This window comes from Stenella coeruleoalba, assembly GCF_951394435.1.
Source record: "Stenella coeruleoalba genome assembly, chromosome: 19".
Classification (NCBI taxonomy): Eukaryota; Metazoa; Chordata; class Mammalia; order Artiodactyla; family Delphinidae; genus Stenella; species Stenella coeruleoalba.
Window position 1 is genome coordinate 50,595,011 of NC_137165.1, and position 21,049 is coordinate 50,616,059.

Sequence of the window (21,049 nt, forward strand, 5' to 3'; positions counted from 1 at the left end):
GAATTTCCCTCCTTCTTAAGGCTGAATAATATCCCATCATATGGACAGACTCCATTTGGTCTGTCCATTCCCAGTCAATAATTTTATCATACCGGCTTCAAGTCTTCTTTGTTTTTCTGAGAGCTTGAGTTGCAGCCCCTCTGTGACGCTTCCACCCAGCCACCCCGCCCCACAAGGCTGGTCTGCACCCTGCCCAGCATGGCCTGAAATCTCGGACATCCATGATCTCTGACCAGGAAATAGCTTTACGCACATCTCTTCATTGACACAGGCGACATCATACCTGTGGTCATCCTACTCCCAGCTTGGTGGGCGGCCGTCATGAGCCCCATTGACAGTAACGTCTGGTTGGTTCACATAGCTGCCTGGGCTTTTGTTTCATTTTTGCTGGAATTAAAATTGCTTTTTGCCAGTGTGTCGGGTGTTGGGTTTTCATTTCATGTTCTCAGTCCTTCTGTTTCCACTTCTGTGAATCGCCTGCTTTTTCTGTTGGGATATTGCTCCTTTTTTTGCAGGGAGTCTTTAGGAATTCTGTATATATTCTGGATCCGATCCTTTGGTTTCTAGTTTATTTTTTTAAAGAATGAGTTGTCTGTTAACTTGGGTCCTTCACCTATCACTTGTGACCCCTTCCCAGCTGGGGCAGCCAGCGTGTGTTGGGATGTCAGGCTGGGCTTTGGGACGATGAGGACACACGGGGCAAGTGAGGGTGGAGAAGGCTGGGAAAGGTGGGAAGGATGAAGGAGAACCAGGATGTTCCCTGGGAAGCACCGCAGATGGCTGAGAATCTCAGGAAGGAAGGGACACAGGGGTGAACTCTGTGTCCTGGAGGTTTGGAAATTGCTGCTGTGGGAACAGATTCCTCTAGACCAGTTCTCTCTCTCTCTCTCTTTTTTTCTTTGGGCCGTGCTGCGCGGCTTGTGGGATCTGAATTCCCCGACTTGGGATTGAACCTGGGCCCGTGGCAGTGAATGCGCCAAGTCCTAACCACTGGACACCAGGGAATTCCCTAGACCAGTTCCTAACAGGGTGATTTTGCCCCCTGGGGACATTTGCAATGCCCGGAGACATTTTTGGTTGTCATAGTGGAAAGGGTTGCTAGTGGAATCTGGTGGGTGGAGGCCAGGGATGCTGCAAAACACCCTACAATGGACAGGACAGCCGCCACCACCAAGAATGACTCAGCCCCAAGTGTCCGTAGCGCCACCGTTGAGAACCCAGCTCACCCTCCACATGGCCTTGTGCTAGCAGGACCCCTTCTGTGGTTCCACAGCTTCCGTTTCCAGCCCACTGGTGTGGGGTAGGATGCTGCCCCAGGAATACCCAGTCCAAGTTCATGACCTTGGCCATGCCCTTTCTCTGTCTTCCTCCCCCAGGCAGGTCTGGAAGAGCCCCGCCTGGGCCCAAGTGTGCAGAGGATGGAAACACTCCCCCGGCAATGTCTCTGGGCCGCCTCCTTCGCCGGGCCTCCTCCAAAGCCTCAGACCTCTTGACCCTCACCCCCGGTGGCAGCGGTGGGCCCCCTTCCGTCCTGGATGGGGAGATCATCTACTCCAAGAACAATGTCTGCGTGCACCCGCCGGAAGGGTTGCAGGGGCTCGGGGAGCACCACCCAGGTGAGCTCAGAGTGGGGAGGCCTGGGGTGACAGGCCTGGGCTCACATGCTGGGAGAGGAAGGCTTGGGGTCACACACCTGGGAGGGGAGGGCTGTGGAGTCACAGGCCTGGGGAGAGCTGGCTGATCTCTGTAAAGTTAGCCAGCTCCTGCGCCACTTCCCCGTTTGCCCTAATTTCCCCATCTGGGAAGCAGGCCAGTGACCTTTGACTCATGAAGGGGAGGCAGGACGGTTTAAGGGGAATTAGCCTGAATTTGCAAGTAGAAGAGGGCATCTGAGCACTACAGGGCTTCTGGGAGCAGGGAGCCCCCTGCGCGCGGGGAGGGAAACCAGAGGGAAGCGGGGCATCCTGGGGCAACCTGCCCAGTGAGAGGCTTTCCGCCAGGCCCCCTTGAGCATGTGCAGGAACGAGGCCCTCAGGACAGTCTTGGTGGTTTCGTCCCTTCCTGCAGTCCAGAGTGTGGGGTGAGGACTGAGTGGGGCGTGAAGCAGGCCTAGGAATCTGGGGACGTGGAAATCTTTGATCCTGCACACCCTCTGTGCTTAAATCCTCTGTTTTGAAATCGGGGAAGAAAATTCTTAGACTCTGCAGGGATGGAGATGGAGGAGGGTCCTTTCCTGACCCTCCACATGGGAGCCCGGAGTTACCCTGAGCCATTCCCAGGACACTCCAGCCCATGGCTCTCCTTAGTTCCGGGAGTGGGAAACTTTTTCCTGTAGTGGCAGTGACTTTGCTATCTTTTGCGAAGCCACAGAGAAAGAAACTACATTTTTTCCAGGGCTCCAGTTGTATTTTGAGCCCCAAAACGGCAAGCTTCCTTGTGCACTAAGAGAGTGGGCACAGATTCTCTCTGCAGGAGTGTCACTGACTGTGACTGTTCTGAGGCAGGGGGTGTTAGCCCTGGTTATGGCAGCCCAGCACTCACACCTGAGTCCCTCAGCCCTGCTGCTCTGAGGAAGCATCAAAAAGATGGGTTAGTGATACTAGAGGTCTGTGTGGTCCTTTGTCATTTGCGCAAATGACTTGCAACAGACAAATGTATCGCCTTATGTAATTTGCACAACAACCTCATGAGAGTGGCTGGAGCCTGGGCAGGCCTGTCTCTCGGACAAGGAGGCTGGTGCTCAGAGGTGCTCCCCAATGCCAGCCTGGGATGGAGGTGGGGTGAGGGCAAGCCCTGGGCTCATCCTGTGGGCTCCCTAGGCTGCCGAAAGGTGCTTCCGTATCCCCAGTCCCAGTGCACCTGCAGCCTGGCTGCAGCCCACCTGAGTCCAGACAGAGGTCCCACATCAGATGTCAATACATTTAAAATTATGAATTACAATCAGATCTGGGCACTTTAATGCACGCAAATTATGTGTCAACAAAGTACTGAATAAATAAAGTAATAAAAAAGGCAAGTTTAAATTATACTAATGAACTCTTTGGAAAGTATTCTGTCCTCCTGCCTTGATAAGCATATCTTTACAGTCACCCGGACAGTTAGGTGCAGACTTAGAATCACCAGACCCTCCAGGTTCCAAAGCAGGAAAGCCGGCTTCCAGCCCCAGCTCTTTCCTGCACTACAGGGGCCCCGGGTGTTCTCCTGGTGACACCACAGCCCCATCCACAGCCCCCACATACAGCTCAGGTGGGAAGCCCCGAGCAGGCCCTGGAAGCAGACTCTGAACTGTGAGGGCAGGGGATTCAGGGTCCTGGTCCCTGGAGTGTGCTCTAGAAGGGGGTGCAGGCTCTGGGTGGCATGTCACCTTGACCCTGTGGACGCTTGACCACGGGACCAACTCCGAGGACTTGGGGTGCCAGGTGCAGAGGTTCTAGGCCTGGGTCTGAGGGTGTTACATGTTCTGGGCATAAAACAAAAAAAAATAGCAACAGCCTTTGGAGGGCTTCTGGTATCATCCTGTTGTGATGGGAGGCAAGGGAGAGGGGGCCAGAGGTCTCAGGCTCCCTTCCCAACCCAAAGCCACGTGATCTGCGGGTGTGAAGACACTTGGCCTCACCCGAACGTTATCCTTCTGCATAACTGGCTGACAGCCCTGGAGTTCCCCCCACCTCTTTTGGAAATGGGAGCCAGGCTAAGGATTCTGGGTTGAGCCAGAGCCCTGGGGCATGAAAGGGACCCCAGCTCCTGCCCTAGGGGCTTCTCAGAACAGAAACCAGGAGGCCTGGGAACCTGGTGCAACAGGCCCAGGAGTTAGGACACCCCGAAATGGCAGGTGCTGCAGGAGGAAAGGCCACCTTACCCCAGACTGAGCGGTCAGGGGCCCGAAGAGCCCACCCACACACTGCCAGCAGCCTTGGAGAATCGCTCTTCTCATTTTTGTGAGCAGTGCAGGGCATGACATCGAGATGGCCCCTTCTTCCAAAACAGTGGTAAGGAAGAAATGCTAAGAAGCCACAGCCGACTGGAAAAAGCCCCAGTGCCACTCAGCTTGGATTTATTCTTTTTGGGACATAACAATAAAATCTGCTGCCTGTATCCGTCCTAAGATTGTGGTGAGGCTGTGAAGCCAGTGGGGCTTCTGGGTCCCTGTGCTCCCCCCAGTTCCCTGGGCTTGCCCGGACCGGGAGGCTGATGGAGGCAGGGAAGCTCTGGAGCCCCCAGCCAGTGGACAGGGTGGGGCTCTGAACGAGAGGAGGAGGGAAAGCACAGGACGGGCTGCTGCTTGAGGCCCCGGGCCCACTGGATCTGCTAAGTGTGTGTGCTTAGAAAATGCCCACAGCGCTCATTCATCCTGAGCTCAACTGTATCCCTCAGGTGTGTTTTCTTAGGGCCAGGCTGTGTCTGGAGCCTGTCTAGTCTGCACAGCCCCACAGTTTAACTACCCCAGGTGTGGCTCCTACGAGAAACCAGCCAGCGGCACCTCGCGCATGGCCTCCCTAACCGCCTGTGCTTCTGACCCCTCTTAGGTTACCTGTGCTTGTACATGGAGAAGGATGAACTGCTGGGGGCCACCCTCATCCTCGCATGGGTTCCCAACTCCCGGATCCAGAAGCAGGACGAGGAGGCGCTGCGTTACATCACCCCCGAGAGCTCCCCCGTGCGCAAGGCACCCCGCCCTCGGGGCCGGCGTACCCAGAGCTCAGGGGCCCCCCCTCCGCCGTCCCCCATGGAGCCCAGGCCCACCCTAATCCCCAGAGATGAGGACATCCTGGTGGTGGCCCAGAGCATGCGAGACCCCGAGCGTGTCAGCCCTTCGCCCGAGGACGGGGAGAAGTTGGCCCTGGGCCTGGGGACAGACAGCTCCCTCCTGGCCTCTCAGCCAGCCCACAGTGACTCGGGAATCTTGTCGGCGGTCAGTTCGCAGGACGGGACGGAAGAGGGCCGGGAGCCACGACCCGAGGCGGGCGAGGAGGAGGGCTCCTTGGAGCTGTCGGCCGAGGGCGTGAGCAGGGCCAGCTCCTTCGACTCGGACTCAGAGGCCTTCTCTTCACCCTTCTGCCTCTCGCCCATCAGCGCCGCCCTCGCAGAGAGCAGCAGCTCCGTGTTCCTGGAGAGCGAGAGCGGGTGAGTTCCTGACTCCCCACTGCCCCTCTGGAGCCAAGAGCAGCGGCATTTGTCCCGGCTCTGCTCACTGAGCGCTGAGGATGCCCGCATCCCATCCCGCAGGCACCAGAGCCTCCGCAGCCTGTCCCCTCACTTCACGCCACCCTGAGGATTGTGATGGACGCACAGTCCGGGGGAGGGGGGCTGGGGGTTCCCTCCTTCTCTCCCCTTCCCTAGGACTAAACATTCCCTGCCAGGTCTGACTGGCCCCATAACCCAGTCTAACCCCCCTGGTGCCAGGCCCCAGGAGTCCAGGTGTCTTTTGTGCTCATCTCTGGAGGAGATGGTTGGTCATCCCCCAACCCCCAGGCAAACTCAGGGAGGCCTGGGTGGTGGCCGAAGGCTTGTGGGGGAGGCCTGGTCCCCAGCCAGGCTCTGTGCTCTGCCTGGGGCCAAGCCAGGCACGCGGCCCGGCCCTCCAGAGGCGTCCGTAGCCTTTCTACTTCTCACACCCTCAAGCTGTAAGAGGCTGGAACACAACCCCAGGGGGAAGTTGGCAGCATTTACCGTACAGCCCCAGAGCCCAGGGGAACCAGATGCCTGGGCACACTGGTGGGCTCACCGGCCACACAGGCAGGGACCAGGGCGGGCAGCAGTGAGACCTGCCCCCTGCCTGACTGGGGAGGGTTGTTGAAGTCTCGTGGCGGCCACCACACAGCGTCGTTAGGGGGCCTCAGGGCCTCCCAGAGGTAGGTGTGCACAAGGCTCATGAACCCGGAGCAGCCGGGGCAGGCCTGGCATGGGCAGGTGTGGGACTTCTGCCGCCCCTTCTCATGCTCGGCCGTGGTCCTTGTTCTCATTAGATTTCTAGGCTAGCAATGGTGATGATAGTAAGTGCTGACATAATCAGACAGTCAGCACACAATTGTTGAGCTCATGAGATGAGATGGGCATGTGAGACGTGTGAATGGTCTGAGCTTTGCCTGGGCACTGGGCGTGTGTGCCATGGGTTCATTCTTTCCATGCTCCCAACCGTCCCTCCCAAACCCTGTGAGGTAGGTGCTAACGTCGCCCCCTGTGTATAGAAGAGGAAAGCGAGGCTCAGAGGTCACCCAACTAATTTAGGAGCCGAGTCAGATTCGAACCCTGCCGGGTCTACACCAGACCTAGCGCACATAAGGTCACATGAACTGATGTAATCCCAGGAGAAAAGGAGTAGGGCGGAGGAATGCAGAATGCTTTGCTGGCTTCAGCGGGAAGGAATTTGAGATGGATTCATTCCTGTTTTCTTCCCCTCAGTAGGATGTGGTCCATTAGAGCCCAAGGGTAAACTGATAACATCCATCTCGAGTACTGGAGGGTGCATGTAAGGGGAGCGGTCGGCTGTAGCCGAGGACTCCAGTGCCCCATGAGGTTCCCTGAGCCGTGTGCTGTTTCCCACCAGGAAACCAGGCTGAGAACATAACTCAAAGCCACGCCTGGGCCCTGCCGCCAGTGGGGCTCTGTCAGCACTCCCCCTGGTGGTGCCACACTAGCAGTCACTCCCCGTGCCCCTCCCTCAGCCACTTTCTGTCTCTGTGGATTTGCCTGTTCTGGACATTTCACCTCAATGGTGTCATGCAACTTGTGTCCTTTTGTGTCTGGCTCCTTCCTTAAGGTCCATCCTAGTGTGTCAGCACTCCGTTTGTGTGTCTGGCTAATATTCCCAACAATTTCCACCTCCAGTTGGATTGGGAAGCATTATTCTGTATCGCGTGCAGACTCCTGAGCTAAAGCTGGGTGGCGTCTGTCAGGCGTGAAAGTTTGGCTGCCCCACCATGAGCCCTTTCTGTGGTCATACTTTGGGAACCCTACTTTTACCTTCCAGATCCCTGCTCCACCCAGTTTAATTTAGGGGTCATGTTTCTGCTTAGAGCTGCAAGACGTGCTCAGAAGACTAGTGTTGTGAGGGAGCTCCCTCCCTCACCGTGGAGCTCCAACAATACCATATTGCTTGCTTTTCTGGCCCAATCAGTCCAATTCAGCCAAGGCTTTGGGCTGGGGCAGGATGGCCATGAGTGAGGTCCCTCCCTGCCTCCTGGGAGCGTGTGCTTCAGTCAGGGGCTGATGTGGAAACAGCCTGTCTTTGAGACGGAATGTGAGAGGTATCACATGGAGGCACCCTGGTTCCTGACCCAGCCGTGCTTGACAGGTTGCTGGGAGCTTAAAAAAAAAACAGATGTGATTTCAAAAGGGGCTGGGTGGGCCCTGGAATCTACATTTCCTGCCAGGCGGTCCCTGCAGTTCATGTTTACTTGCTTCTTTGCTCTCGGAGCTGAGTTGCAGTTTTGTCTCCCCACCGCATCTGAGACCTGGAAGCAAAGCTGGTGTTCCTCCACTCCCTCCCTCCCACAGCTCCTGCCCTGTGATGGGCCTGGAAATTGGGACTAAATGGTCAGTAGTACTGGGAGCTATAGAGCAAGGCTTCCCAGCCCAGCAAAAAATGAGAATGCCCCAGGCAGCTTTGAAGGCTCCTGATGCCCAGGCCACACACAAACTGATTGAACCAGAATGGCTGGGATGGGGCCCGGGCCGGGGCAGTGTTTGACCTCCCAAGGGGTTTCCAAAGTGCTGCCAGGTATGAGAACCGCTGCTGGGGTGGGGAGCACGGGGAGAGAGATGTGGGCTTTGTGCCTCAGGCAGAGGGAATCTGGGTCGAGGTCCTGGAGCGCTGGCATCTGCTGGACCAGACACCCCTCAGGGAGCTTGTCTTTGAGGACTTGAATGCGGCTCCTGGAGCACAGGCTCCTAATTTAACTGGGAATTGGCTCCCTGGGAGGGGAGCAGGAAGGCTGGCTCATGGGATCCCTCTGGTGGCAGAACTGAAGAACTACACATGGAGGCTGAGCCTGAGGCTGGGGATGGGCGAGGAGGGGGAAGCAGCCCCCATCCGAGAGTCCCCTAAACATTTTGTTATGTGGCTGGTAGTTCACAGAAGGGCTGAGTCGTTAGAAAGGCAATGTCCATTCGTGTGCTACCTGCGGGGTATAGCCCGGCACAGCCTCATCCCTAGACGGCAAGGCCACCTGCCATAGCCACCCCACCAGCCCCAGCACAGTGATGGCTGGAAATCCTTGACTATATGAGTGTCCAAGGACTATTGGGAAATGGGTGGACAAGGAGAGATGTGCTGCTGACTTGTCATCATGGACCGTCCTTCCATGGAGATCTGAGTTATACAGGCAGGGTTTAGGGTCTGTGGCTCTCAGCCCCATACCTTCCACAGTGTCAGAAATCAAGGCTTTGGATTGAGATGAAGGTGAGGATGACCACCGACAAGATAAGTGGCCATCCCGTCATTCGCTCCTGTCCTGAGAGGTACCCAGTCTCAAGGGCCAGTTGGATGAGGGTGTCATATAACAGGACCCGCATGTGGACCCCCGTGTGGCGTGTCAATTGCTCCCCCTTGGGGAAGTGTGTGGCGATATGTATGAGCTGAAACACAGCTCCACTCCCTAAATCAAAAGGTCTCTTCCGGAACTCGTCCTAAGAAATAATCTAAACTACAGAAATAAAGCACATTTGCATGAAGATGTTCATCATGCTATTCTTTACAATGGAGGAAAAAGGGGAAGAAGCTAGAGAAGGAGACCCATCCATTACAGTTTATCTTCCAGGTCAAGGGATTTTTAATGGGGGTCCATGAGCCCCCTGAAGTCTTACACCACTTCCTGTATGTGTGCTCATGGGTGTGCATTTTCCTGAGGATGGGGCACCCTCTGACTTTCCAAAATGTTCAGAACCTCGGTACTGCCAGACAGAAGAATGTGTATTTGTAAAGGCTGTGCTGCAGCATGGAAATTTATAGTGCATCACAAACAAAGCAGGTAGCAAATGATGTGCACATTTTGATTGAAATCTATGGAAAGGCCTGATGCATGAATGAGGTGGGCCAAGCAGTGCTGCCCACTAGAACTTTCCAGATCTGTGCCTTCGAGATAGCACCACTGGCTTCCTCAGCTAGGGAACACTTGAAAGGTGGCTAGTGTGACTGACACACTGAATTTTTAATTTTATGTGATATTGATTGAGATAAATTTAAGTGGCACATGTGGCCACTCTATTGGACAGCACAGGTTGAGAGGAAGCTGTGCCAATTGTTAGGATAGCGTGGTTATGAGTAATTTTTTTCTTTTCTCATGTTTCAAAAATGTTACAGTGTGGTTATATTAATCATGAACCCACACACAGCTTAGACTGGCTCACCCTTGTCCACTGTCTTGCATGCTTGTTTTTTTATTTTTGTTCTTTGGGGTTGTTTTGGCCGTGCCACACAGCCTGCGGGATCTTAGTTCCCCGACCAGGGATGGAACCCGTGCCCCCTGCAGTGGGAGCAGAGTCTTAACCGCTGGTCTGCCAAGGAAGTCCCTTGCATGCTTGTTAATGAGAAGACCTGCTAAGACCCTGTGAGGTCCTTCCCATGAAGGTGATGCTGATGGTCTGCCACCCTCGTCTCCAGAGTTGTCATCGGTGCCCCCACCCCCAGGGTAAATGCGTGCTGTGTTTCCCCTCTCTCATCCCCTCCTTTGTCATTCTTGGTGTGTGTTCTTGGGGCGGCCATCCCGAGTGAAGGGTGGCGTTCAGGTTACAGAACGAGCTGGGTGGCCTTGCCACGCAGGGACTCTCGCCGTGGCTTCATTGGGGCAGTGGTTCAGCCAGCCCAGATGTGGGTCCAGGAGAGCCGGGTACAGCCCCAGGGGGCCGCGGGCTGCCTGCCCTTGGGGTCTTGCTCCGATGCTCACCTGCCTCCTGACCTCCTGTCCTCTCCTCTTTTCCCACGCACGCGGTGTTTTGGCCAGCCGGCCCCAGCAGGCTCACCCTTCCCCAGCCTCCCTCCAACTGGAATGTTCTCCCCTCCCCTGCTGAAACCCCAGCCAGACTGCGGTCTCCTCCGTGACCCCTGCTCGCTCTACAGAGCTCCTGCTGCTTTCCCCGGGCGTCTCATTTGTGTGGCGTTTAACATATGCCGCCTTGTGCTGTTGCTTTTCCGTGAGACTTACCTGTCACCTGGGCCAGTACCGTCCTATAGAACTTTCCGTGGTGATGAACGCTGTCCCGTGTGGTAGCTGCTGGCCACATGCAGCTATGAAACCCTGGAAATGTGTCTCTGGCAACTGAGCAACTGGATTTTTAATTTATTCATCTTCACTGAATTTAAAGTTCAATAGCCACAGGCGGCGAGGGCTTTGTGTTGGACAGTGCAGGTCCAGACGAAACAGTGCTTGTGAGGGGGGTGGAGGGAGTAGCCACACTCCTGGCAAAGAGTAGCCCCTCAAAATGCTCTGTCAAGGGAAAAGGGGGAAAAGACCAGAAAACTGAACAGGTGTTCCCCCCCACCCACGGAGGGGCTGGCTTACTAGGGGGTGGATGGCAGGAGGGGTCACAAGCAGAAGCCAGTGAGGAGGGACGGTGACAACGGATGACGGCGCCCACCCCGCAGAGGGAGCCAGGCTGAAATAAATGGCAGCTTAAGTGCTTTTTGCCTTTAGGAGGAAAAGGCTCTGTGACACCAGAGTATCAGCCGTAAAGGCTGAATTATTCATACCTTCTCGTTGTCATTGGTATAACAGGCCCTGCTCCTCCTACCCTGCTCTGGGGAGAATCCAGCCTCTGAGAAGGACCTGGAGCCGATGAGCTTGGTGGGCCAGGTCCAAGCGCTGAGTATCCTTGATGGGGGGCTGCCAGGAGGGACCCAGAGGGTGGCATTCTGGGTCACCCAAAGCCTGGTTAGGGGCAGGTTGTGTGATGCCATGAGATTCTTAGCTGCTTTGGACGGTTTTCATAAATAGCCTTGCCCCATTCCTTTTCTGTCCAACCATCTCAGGGGAGGCAGACAAGCCTGCAGGAGTGAGAGGTTCATCCAGAACCACTCACTCCTGGAGACGGGGTGGGGGGGCGGTGATATAAATGAGGGGGACGCTTTTCACCCCTTCCCACCCATAGTAGCTAAAGCAAATAAGAACCCTCTCCCACCTCTGGGATGGGAGGCTGAGAAGAGGGGAGGGGCCAGAAGGATGGGACCCTGAAAAGATGAAAGGGGGGAGCAACAGGGAACGGCCAGTGGCTAGACCAGTGGATGTCCTTGGAGGCCATTCCAGCAGCAGTGGGACTGGGGAAGGGGTGACGGAAGGTCCTGGGGCTGCTGCCGCCCGGGAAGGGAGGGTGATGGTCGGAGAGGAGCTGTGGGACGGAATGCTGAGGGATGGGTGTGGGTTCCAGAGAGATTTAGGAGGTGGAATGGCCAAGAGTTGGTGAGACATAGGATGGCCAGGTGCTGGGGGGGTGCACCCCCCTACCCCCCAAATGTCAGGAAGATATCTCTGAGCTAACTCAGTATTGGGTTAGCCCAGGTCCCCGGATGCCCTGAGGATGCTCCTGGAACACGCACCCTCACCCCTTCGGGGCCCCCAGCAGCAGCCTGGCAGCCAGGAAGCTGGCAGCTTCCAAAGATCTGTTGTTTGGGTTTGTTTGTGCTTCTGTAACCGGGAGCTGAGATTTATTTCTTTAAAACATCCCATCTCCCGACACCCTGCAATCTGTTCTGTGCGTCGTTAAGACTAATCTTGTCTTATGTTTCTGTAGCACTCAGCAGGCTCTGTGCCGGCATCTCTCCCTCCACACCCGCCGCCCGCCTGTTCCAAGCCCCCCCAGCCAAGGTGGCAGTCACCCGTCACTCCCCATCTCTGTGCCTGGGGATGGCTGGTAGCAGTGGCCCAAAGGAAGCCGCTCCGAGAAGGGCAGCAGGCAGGACTGAGCCCTTGGACCTGCCTGGGAGCCTCACTGCTAGGCAGGGAAGCCAGGCACTGCCTGGGGAGGAGAATGGCCCTTCACTGTCTGCCCCGCAGCTCTAGAAACGCATTGATGGGCTGCTGCCACTGCCTCCAGGAGCTTGGAGGGGCTGCCAGGGAATTCGGGCTGGGTCTCGACAGTGCCCAGTCCCTTGGTGTGAGACTTAGGGCAGCTGTTGGCTCAGACACACTGTCCTGGGAGGGAAGGGGCAGGCCAGCTGGGCTGGGCAAGATCTGCAGTCAGATGTGAACCAAGTCCTGCGTGATCCCTGGGGCATGAGCTTGGCGAGGTGTTTAATGTCTCTGAGCCTCCGTTTCCTCATCTGTGAAATGGGTCCATCGTGAAGCCAAAGAGAGGCGATAGGCGAAAGCACTTCGAAAAGGTTTAGCACAGAGTAGGCAAATGGTATGATGATGATAAAATAAAAGTGGCACTTTTATGGCACCTACCAGTGTGCCAGCCAGATATTAAGTGCTTTGTGTTAGTTTCCTGGGGCCGCCATAAAGAAGGACCACAAACCGGGCAGCTTAGAAAAACAGAGAGGGATTCTCACAGTTCTGGAGGCCAGAAGTCTGAAATCAAGGTGTCTGAAGGGCCTTGCTCCCTCTGAAGCTCCAGGGAGGATCCATCCTGCCTCTGCCAGCTCCTGGTTCTCCAGCCATTCCTCATGGCTGCGTCCCTCCAATCTCTGCCTCCATCGTCATGTGGCTTCTCTTCTTGTAAGGGCACCAGTCCTTGGATTTAGGGCCCACTCTCAATGCAGGATGATCTCATCTTGGGATCTTTAACTAATTATATCTGTAAAGACCTTGTTGCCAAATAGGTTCATATTAGGAGGTTCCAGGTGGATGTGAATTTGGGGGACACTATTCAACCCAGCACATGCTTTGTGGGTACTGACCATTTAACCCTTAAAACAATGCCTGTGGTCAGGGCTGTTCTTCTCCTGTTGTAGAGAAGCTTGAGGCACAGGGTCACAGAACGAAGGCTCCTAGCTGAGGTACCAGCTCTGAAGTTAAAAAAGCAAAACAGCAAAACAAAGTCGGGCCCTGTGAAGCCCCTGTTTCCGTCATCACTTGGCATATCAATCGCCCCTCCTGGCCCAGCCCTGGCAGCCCTCTGGGTCTGTTCAGCCCCCTGAGAGGCTTGTGGGGCCCGAGCAAAGATGCTGTGGAAATCTACTTTAAAAGTGACAAAAGTAATATACGTCTATTTTAGAAATTTGGGAGGAAAGGCATAAAGAAAATATTTACGGTCATCAATCCTTTCGGCATTGCTATTATCATTTTGGTTTGCTTCTCTCTGGCCTTTCAAAGTTGGGGATTGTAATTGTGCATCTCAGGGGTCAGCAGATCTTTTCTGTAAAGGGCCATGTAGTGCGTATTTTCAGCTTTTTGAACTGTACAGGCCTCTGTGTATCTTCTTAACTCTGCCCATAGAGAGAAAGCAGCCACTAGCAATATGAAAGTAGTTGGGCGTGGCTGGGTTCCAATAAAACTTGATTTATGGACTCTTTGAATTTCATATAATTTTCATGTGTCATGAAATACTTCCCTCCTTTTGCCTTTTTCAACATTTAAAAATGTTCAAACCCATTCTTCAATTAAAAACCTGCACATGGATGTTTGTAGCAGGTTCCGTCATAAATGCCAAACTTGGAAGCCACTGAGATGTTCGTTCTTCAGTAGGTGAATGGAGAAATAAACTGGTCCATCTAGACAAGGGAATTCTATTTGGTGCTAAAAAGAAATGAGCTATCAAGACAGGAAAAGACATGGAGGAAACTTAAATGCATGTTGCTAAGTGAGAGAAGCCAATCTGAAAAGGCTACAGACTGTGTGATTCCAACTATATGACTTTCTGGAAAAGTCAAAGCTATGGAGACAGTAAAACAAAGATCTGTTGTTGCCAGGGATTAGAGGAGAGGGAGGGTTGAATAGAGCATACGGAGGATTTTTAGGGCAGTGAAACTATTCTGGATGACACTGTAATGATGATACATGTCCCTATGCATTTGTTAACACCCATAGAATGTACAACACCAAGAGTGAACCATAACATAAACTATGGGCTTTAGATATTAATAATAATGTATTGATATTGGTTCATCAATCATAACAAATGTACCACGCTAATGTAAAATGTTATTAATAGGGGAAAGGCCGTGTGTGAGTGGTGGAGTATCTAGGAACTCTTTGTACCTTCTGCTCAACTTCTCTGTAAACCTAAAACTGCTCTACAAAATAAAGTCTATTAAAAAATATTCTTAGTTCATGGGTTGTACAAAGACAGACAGCGGGCCATTAGGTGCTGACGCCGGGTCTAAACCAACACTGTCCAGTAAAAATGTAGTGTGAGCCACATAAAATTTTAAATTTTATAGTAGTCTTGTTTTTAAAAACTCTATTTTGAAATAACTGTAGAGTCGCAGGAAGTTGCAAAAAATGTACAGGGAGGTCCCATGCATCCTTCATCCAACCTCCCCTGATGGTAGCATCCTGTGTAAAACCATAGTACATGTTCCAGACCAGGAAATGGAGGCGGGTACAACTCACAGATCTGGCTGGTCTTTCAAGCACCCATTTGTGTGTACATGTGTGTAGATTCCTGTGCAGTTGTATCCCGTGTGTAGCTTTGTGTAACCACCACCACAATCAAGGTACAGAACAGTTCCATCATCACTCGGCTCCCATACACTCCCCTCATAGTCACAGCCACTACTCTATTCTTTGTCTCTGAAGACTTTCATATAAATGGAATCACACTCTCTCTAACCTTGATATGGGCCTTTTTTACTCAGCATAATGCCCTTGAGCTCCATCCAAGCCATCATATGCATCCGTAGTTCTTTCCTTGGTATTGCTGAGTCGTACTCCATGGTGTACACAGGTCAGTTTGTTTAACTGTCTGCCCTTTGAAGGAAGCTCATTGATGGGTTGTTTCCAGTTTGGGGCATTTATGAATAAAGCTGTTGTGAGTATTTCTCCGGGAGAAATTCCCAGGGGTGCAATTGCTGGGTCGTATGTATGGTAGTTGCATGTTTCATTTTAAAAGAAATCGCCCAAACTGTTTTCCAGAGTAGCTGTGCCGTCTTACATTTTTACCAGCAGTATGTGAATGGTACAGTTTCTCCACACCCTCACCAGCGTTTGGTGTGGTCACTATTTTATTTTTTGGCCATTTTGATATGTGTGTAGTGGTATCTCATTGTGGTTTTAATTTGCATTTCCCTAATGGTTAGTGATGTTGAGCATCTTTTCATGTGTTTCTTTGCCATCTGTTTATCCTCTTTGGTGAAATGTTTCTTCATGTGTTTTGCCTATATTCTAACCGTTTTTTTTAACTGTTACATTTTTGAGAGTTCTTTATATTTTCTGGATACTAGTCCTTTGTTAGATACGTGATGTGCAAGTATTTCTCCCAGTCTGTAGTTATCTTTTCATCCTCCCAGCAGGTTCTTCCACAGAGCAAAATATTTTAATTCTGATGACACCCAATTTATCAGGTTTTTTTCTTATGGATCTTGCTTTTGGTGTCAGGCCTAAGAACTCCTGGCCTAGTCCTGAATCCCAAAGATGCTCTCCTGTTATTTTCCTAAAAATTTTATAGTTTTACATTTTACATGTAAGTCCATGACCCATTTTGAGTTCATTTCAGCGGAAGGAGTGAGGCTCAGGGCCTGGGGGTGTTTGGCTGCCCCAGGACCACTGAGAAGGCCAACCCTCCCCCATGGAACTGCTTTTGCACTTTTGCCAAAAGTCAGTTGGGCATATTTGTGTAGGTCTAATAGCCCCATTTTAATAAGTAAAAAAGAGACATGTCAAATTAATTTTAATAATTACCCAGTATATGCAAAATATTACCATGCGATCAATATTAAAAGTTGATGAGAGATGTTTAATATTGTCTATCTTTGTACTTAGTCTTGGGAATCCCATGCAAGCTTTAACCCTAGAGCACATCTCAGTTTTAATTCGCCACATTTCAAGTGCTTGATGCCATGTATGGCACAGGGCCACCGAGTCGGCCAGCTCTAGTCTCTATTGGTTGGCGTCCTGCTTTTGTTTTGTTTTTGTTTTTATTTTTTTAAATGTTCTCTGGCCAGCCCTCTTCCTTTTTCCTTGATGGCTGTGTGGCTTCTAGGAGGAGGTCTGGAGAGCATTCTGTTGCTCCTGCTTGTTGTGGGGAAGGTTCTGTAGCCCTGACCCCTCCCTGGCTTGGAGCAGGGATTCTGAAAGTCACCAGCCAAGTGTGTCACCCAACGAAGTAAGATTCCAAAGAGATGCATGGTGGAGCCCTTGCATGGGTGGATCTTCTTGAAATCATGCTATTGTCTACTGCCCCCCCCCCCCGCCCCCGCAAGGACCATCAGCTCTTTAGAAAGCTGGCCTCTTTCTATGAAAGCTGTCAGGACAGGGAGGAAACAGGTGCATCAACCCTCCTGAAGTGAAAAGAAGGAAGTTCAGCCTCTGGGAGAGGCTGTGCTCCCCAGGGAATTGGCATCCCCACTGCAGGATGGCTGTCGAAGGACAGGAAATGAAACTGTTGTCGGCCTTTCCCCCTCAGCTCACAAACCACGACAGCCTCTCTGGAGGTACCTGATGCAGCCCTCGATGATTTGTTGCAGGGGGTGGTGGGGATGCTCTCTGCGGGCTATGTTGCTCTGACTGCACAGAGCCCCACTCGGGAGCAGGAAGCTAGAGGCCCTGGAGGCCCTTGCTCTTGCATCAGCAGCCCTGGCAGGGACTCTGCAGGGCCCGGGGCCCACCTGAGCTTCTGAGAGCTCTGAGCATGAGGCCACAGAGCAATGACGTGACAGTTCCTCCCAGGTGAGACGGGGAGCCCGAGCTCTGCCTTTCGGGACTCCCGCTTGGCTGTTGCAGTGTAACCCAATACCTGATGAAATCCTCCCTAAAAGCGAGAGGGGGTGGCAAATGACCTTTGTCTTTTGATCAGAACGTTCCTGTATCCTGTACTGTTTGCCTTAACGTTCATTCCCAGCAGAGTAAACAAGGCATTTTTACTTGGATTTTCCTTTCAATTCAACCAGTGTTCCCTAAATGCCTGTGATGTGCCAGGGAGAAAGGGCTCCTGGTGGCCCCTCCACCATATCCAGAATGTGCTTCCTTGCTTCAGGGAATCTGTTTGGGGAACCTGAGAGTATCGTTTCCCTGACGATCTGACAGCTGAAGCCCGGCCACACTGGTCATTGCAAACCGCCTGCCCTTTGAAAGTCATGGGCTGGAGGAAGCAGGCCTGGACTCTGGTGCCAGCAGGTGGCCTTGAGCAAATTCCCGACCTTCCTTAGCGGCAGGCAGTGACACAGATGGTCCTTAAGTGTGGCCACCCTGGAGCCGAGCCCCTGATCACCTCCCAGCTCTGCCCAGCCCTGTGCCCTGGCAAGTCTCCATCCTCACTGCCCCGCCTTTTGTCCCACACAGTGGGACAGTGACCATCCATGCCCACAAGACCATCACGGGCAAGGCCCCTAAGTGCCCTGGAGGTTCCCAGGAGGAGCATGGAGACCAGCCTGCAGGCTTAGGTAGCACGTGCCTCTTCTGTTACATTTTATTTGATGGTTTCCAAGATGGGATGCAGACCCTCTAGAGAAGGAGGCCTTTCCTGAGGAGGGGTTTTGGGGCCCCAAAGGCCTATAGGAAGGAGGTGCCTGCCAGGGTCGAGGTAATATGGGAGTAAGAAGTCAGAAGTGGAAATGTTCTGGAAGGAGAGAGGGGGGCTGTCTCGTGGGTCACAGAAAGGGAGATTCGCACACATCTGGAAGGGAGAGGGAGGAGACCCGGGACCCAGCAAAGGGGGCGGGGGTGGGGTGGGGTGGGGGTGGATTTGGCCTCTCCCAGGAGCCCCAGGGCTGGCGGTTAGGGCCGGACCCTGTAGATGGTAAAGGCATCAGGATCTGTCTTGCTTCTGTAAATATTTAAACACTGGGAGGATTATTTTTGGTAGCTACGGTCTCTCTCCAAGCCTGGCAGGCTGCCGGGCTGCCGGGAAGAGTGTCGAGTGACAGCGGGCTCCCTGCACGCTCCCCGGTGCTCCGCGTGAGCACGGTCACAGCAGCCACGATTTAATTGGGGTCACGGCCCCCCCCTTTTGGGAGAGGGTGGACAGGCACCGGCTTATAGGCTTTCACCTTCAGGGTGAAACTGACGTGACCAACATGGATGTCAGGTCTCAGAAGTTCCCCTGACGGTAGTTGAAAGTGACAGTGTCTCGAGCTTCCAAACCACGAGCAGGGAAGTGTCGGGCCAGCTGCCCGGCCGGGTACCCCCCAGGGAGGTCGCCACGCTCCACCAGACCCACCTGGGGTGAAAGGACACATTGTGTGCCCCGCAGAGCATGAGGGGCTGCAGAGAGCCGTCTTTGTCGGGTCCACGGGGCTGACGTGCAGAGAAGCCTGCTCTCCGGGCGGGCGTGGACGTGGGGCGCTGAGGGCCACCTGGGTCCGACTCTGGGATTGGCAGCCCGTTTCCTCCAGCCCCAGAATCAGGTTTGTCTGGACATCACGGCCCTGCAGCTTCCCCATGAAAGATGAGGCCGGCAAACACCATCCTTTGAAACTCCACTTTCCTGGAGGCGGCACTTCAGCTGAGGAGGGCTCTCCATGTGCCCAGCAGATGGCAGGCTTCCTCCAGATCAGCCAGGGGTGTCCCCTGCCCGATGAACCCGCCGCGCCTCCTGACCCCACCCCCACCCGGTCTCCCCAGAGGGGAAGTTCCATCTGCCCTTTGTTGCTCACCTGTCCCCACTCACTTCCCACTGTCCCCTACCGAGGGGCTCTCTGAGGGTGTGCTGTTGGGAGGGGGACACAAGCTCAGACCCAAGCCAGCCTCCCTTGGCTGTGGAGCTGCCAGACGCTCCTTTCCTGTGTCCTGTCTCTATTTTCAGCCAGCTTCTCTCTCCCCACTGACTTTCTGTCTCCTCTCTGGGGGTCTGATGGGTGGAGTATTGCCAGCATGACGCCCCCCCAACCTTGCGCCATCCACGCCTCCCCAGAGATCAGATGGGTCCTAGAGAGGCTTGGCCTCTGGCTCCAGAGCAGAGGTGCACGGCTGATGTCAGACCTGGGATGTGAGGAAGCGGTCAGCCAGATATAGTCGCACACAGGGATGCAGCCTGGTTCCTGTCCTTCCCACTGCCCCTGTGGATGTGCTGACCCCTAGGACAGCCCGGCTGAGTCTCAAGGGTGGCCTTGTTTGAGATTTACTTTGCTGGACCCCCTCTTTTTTAAAAAAATTATGATTTTTATTCAATATATAAATAATACGTGGTTAAGTGTTAGATATAAAGGGATGGTGCTCCAAAGAATTGAAAGCAGGGACTCAAACAGATATTTGTACACTCAGGCTCATAGCAATATTACTCACAATAGCCGAAAGGTGGAAGCAACCCAAGTGTCCATCGATGGATGAATGGATAAATAAAGTGTGGCCCATCCACGCAATGGAATAGTATTCAGCCTTAAAAAGGAAGGAAATTCTGACAGAGGCGACAACATGGATGAGCCTTGAGGACATTATGCTACGTGAAATCAGCCAGTCACAAAAGGACCAATATTGTATGATTCCACTCGTATTAGGTTCCTAGAATTGTCAGATTTATAGAGACAGTAGAAAAGAGGTTACCAGGGGCTGGGGGAGGGTGATGGGGCGTTTCATGGGGACAGAGTTTCAGTTTGGGAAGATGAAGAAGTTCTGGGACGGATGGTGGTGATGGTTGCACAACAATGTCAATGTACTTAATGCCACTGGACTATACAGTTAAAATGGCTAAAATGGTAAATTTTACGTTATGTGTATTTTGCCACAGTAGAAGAAAGGACAAAGATGGGAAAAGAAGTTGAGATCATCAGGGTAATTGGGACTGTGAGAAACCACCTTGGGTGCACATCTTCCCAACCTTTTGAGAACCAACTTTTTCAGATTAGCCATAAGCCTGTGTCGATTGTCCCCTGCCCCAACATTGGTCTGGGACTTCAGGCACTGGGCAGTCATGCCCGTATGGCCTAGGACTCCTGTCTGGGGGCATCTCTGTGCCGGCTCTGTCTAGGCTGGAAGGAGAGGCCGTCAAGGCAAGCCACGGCACCATGGCCAGAGAGCTGACCGTGGCCTGGGCTCCCACCACCTGCCTCCTGCTGGTGACCAGGGCCTGAGACTGGTCGCCACACATGCCTCCCTGTAAGAGGGACGTATGCCTGCTCTCAACATGTCTTGTTCAACCCAAATCGAAGGCGGCGGAAAGTGAAATTCAGTTCTAGGCCCTGAAAACTGGTTCTTCTGAGACTCTGGTGGGCGGGGAAACCTGCAGGAAGCTCCTGGAGGCTTCAAGGTGAGATCAGGAGATACTGCTGTCCCAGCCTTTTCCAGAACTTAGAAAAACAGACTCTCCCCGTCGTCTTCGGGGAATTGGGAAACTGAGCATGCCCTTCTGGGTGCCTGTCACTGAAGGGAGGGCACCATGGGTCCCCCTAAACAGGACCTCGAGCCCCCAGCCTCCCCACCTCCTGCCCCAGAGGATGGGCGTTGACACTGGGAATCCAGAAGGGGGCATCAGGGAGGGGCATGCCAGCCATGAGGGTCTCCCTCCCACCCCCCAGGAACCTCTACCAATAGCGTGTGATGAGATTGGCCAGGACCAGTGTTTATGCCCCTCCTCTTACAGCAGGAACACTGGTTTTTCTATTAATGAATGTTCTAGAGTCCTCCCAGCCTGCAGCAAAGGTAAAGGCAGCTCGGGTCACAGGCAAAATGAGCGAGGGCCACTGGGGAGGCGGGCCTGGCTTGTGGGAACTGGGCTGGTGAAGCTGGCCTGCTCTCCACTGCCCACCTTCTGTTAGCCTTCTGGGCTCCGAGGTGGCTACTGTCAGAGCCCAAACCCCTCTCCTTCTTGCCCTGGGGCCAAGTAGCAGGAGGTGGGGTACCAGCTGGGGTGGGTCCCAGGACCAATGCCGACTGCCCCAGAGGGCACGCCTGCCTTCTCAGAGGGACCCACACAAATTCCAGGCCTCCAGAAACAGCTAATCATGGAGGGACCTTTGAGTTTGGCAGGTGCTCAGCCAAAGATCAGCATGAACTTGGCCCAAATGGCCCGTGTCCCTAGTGGC

General features: G+C 53.5%; 1 protein-coding gene across 1 annotated transcript in view; it reads left to right on the forward strand.

The window, feature by feature from the left end:
• The window catches only part of TBC1D16 (TBC1 domain family member 16), a 79,049-nt gene that overhangs the window by 15,419 nt on the left and 42,581 nt on the right, over nt 1-21,049 (forward strand). The window contains exons 2-3 of the mRNA XM_079904294.1: nt 1,377-1,616; nt 4,527-5,124. Coding sequence (XP_079760420.1) covers nt 1,439-1,616; nt 4,527-5,124 — 776 coding nt within the window. The 5' untranslated portion in view covers nt 1,377-1,438. The remainder of the gene's footprint in view (nt 1-1,376; nt 1,617-4,526; nt 5,125-21,049) is intronic.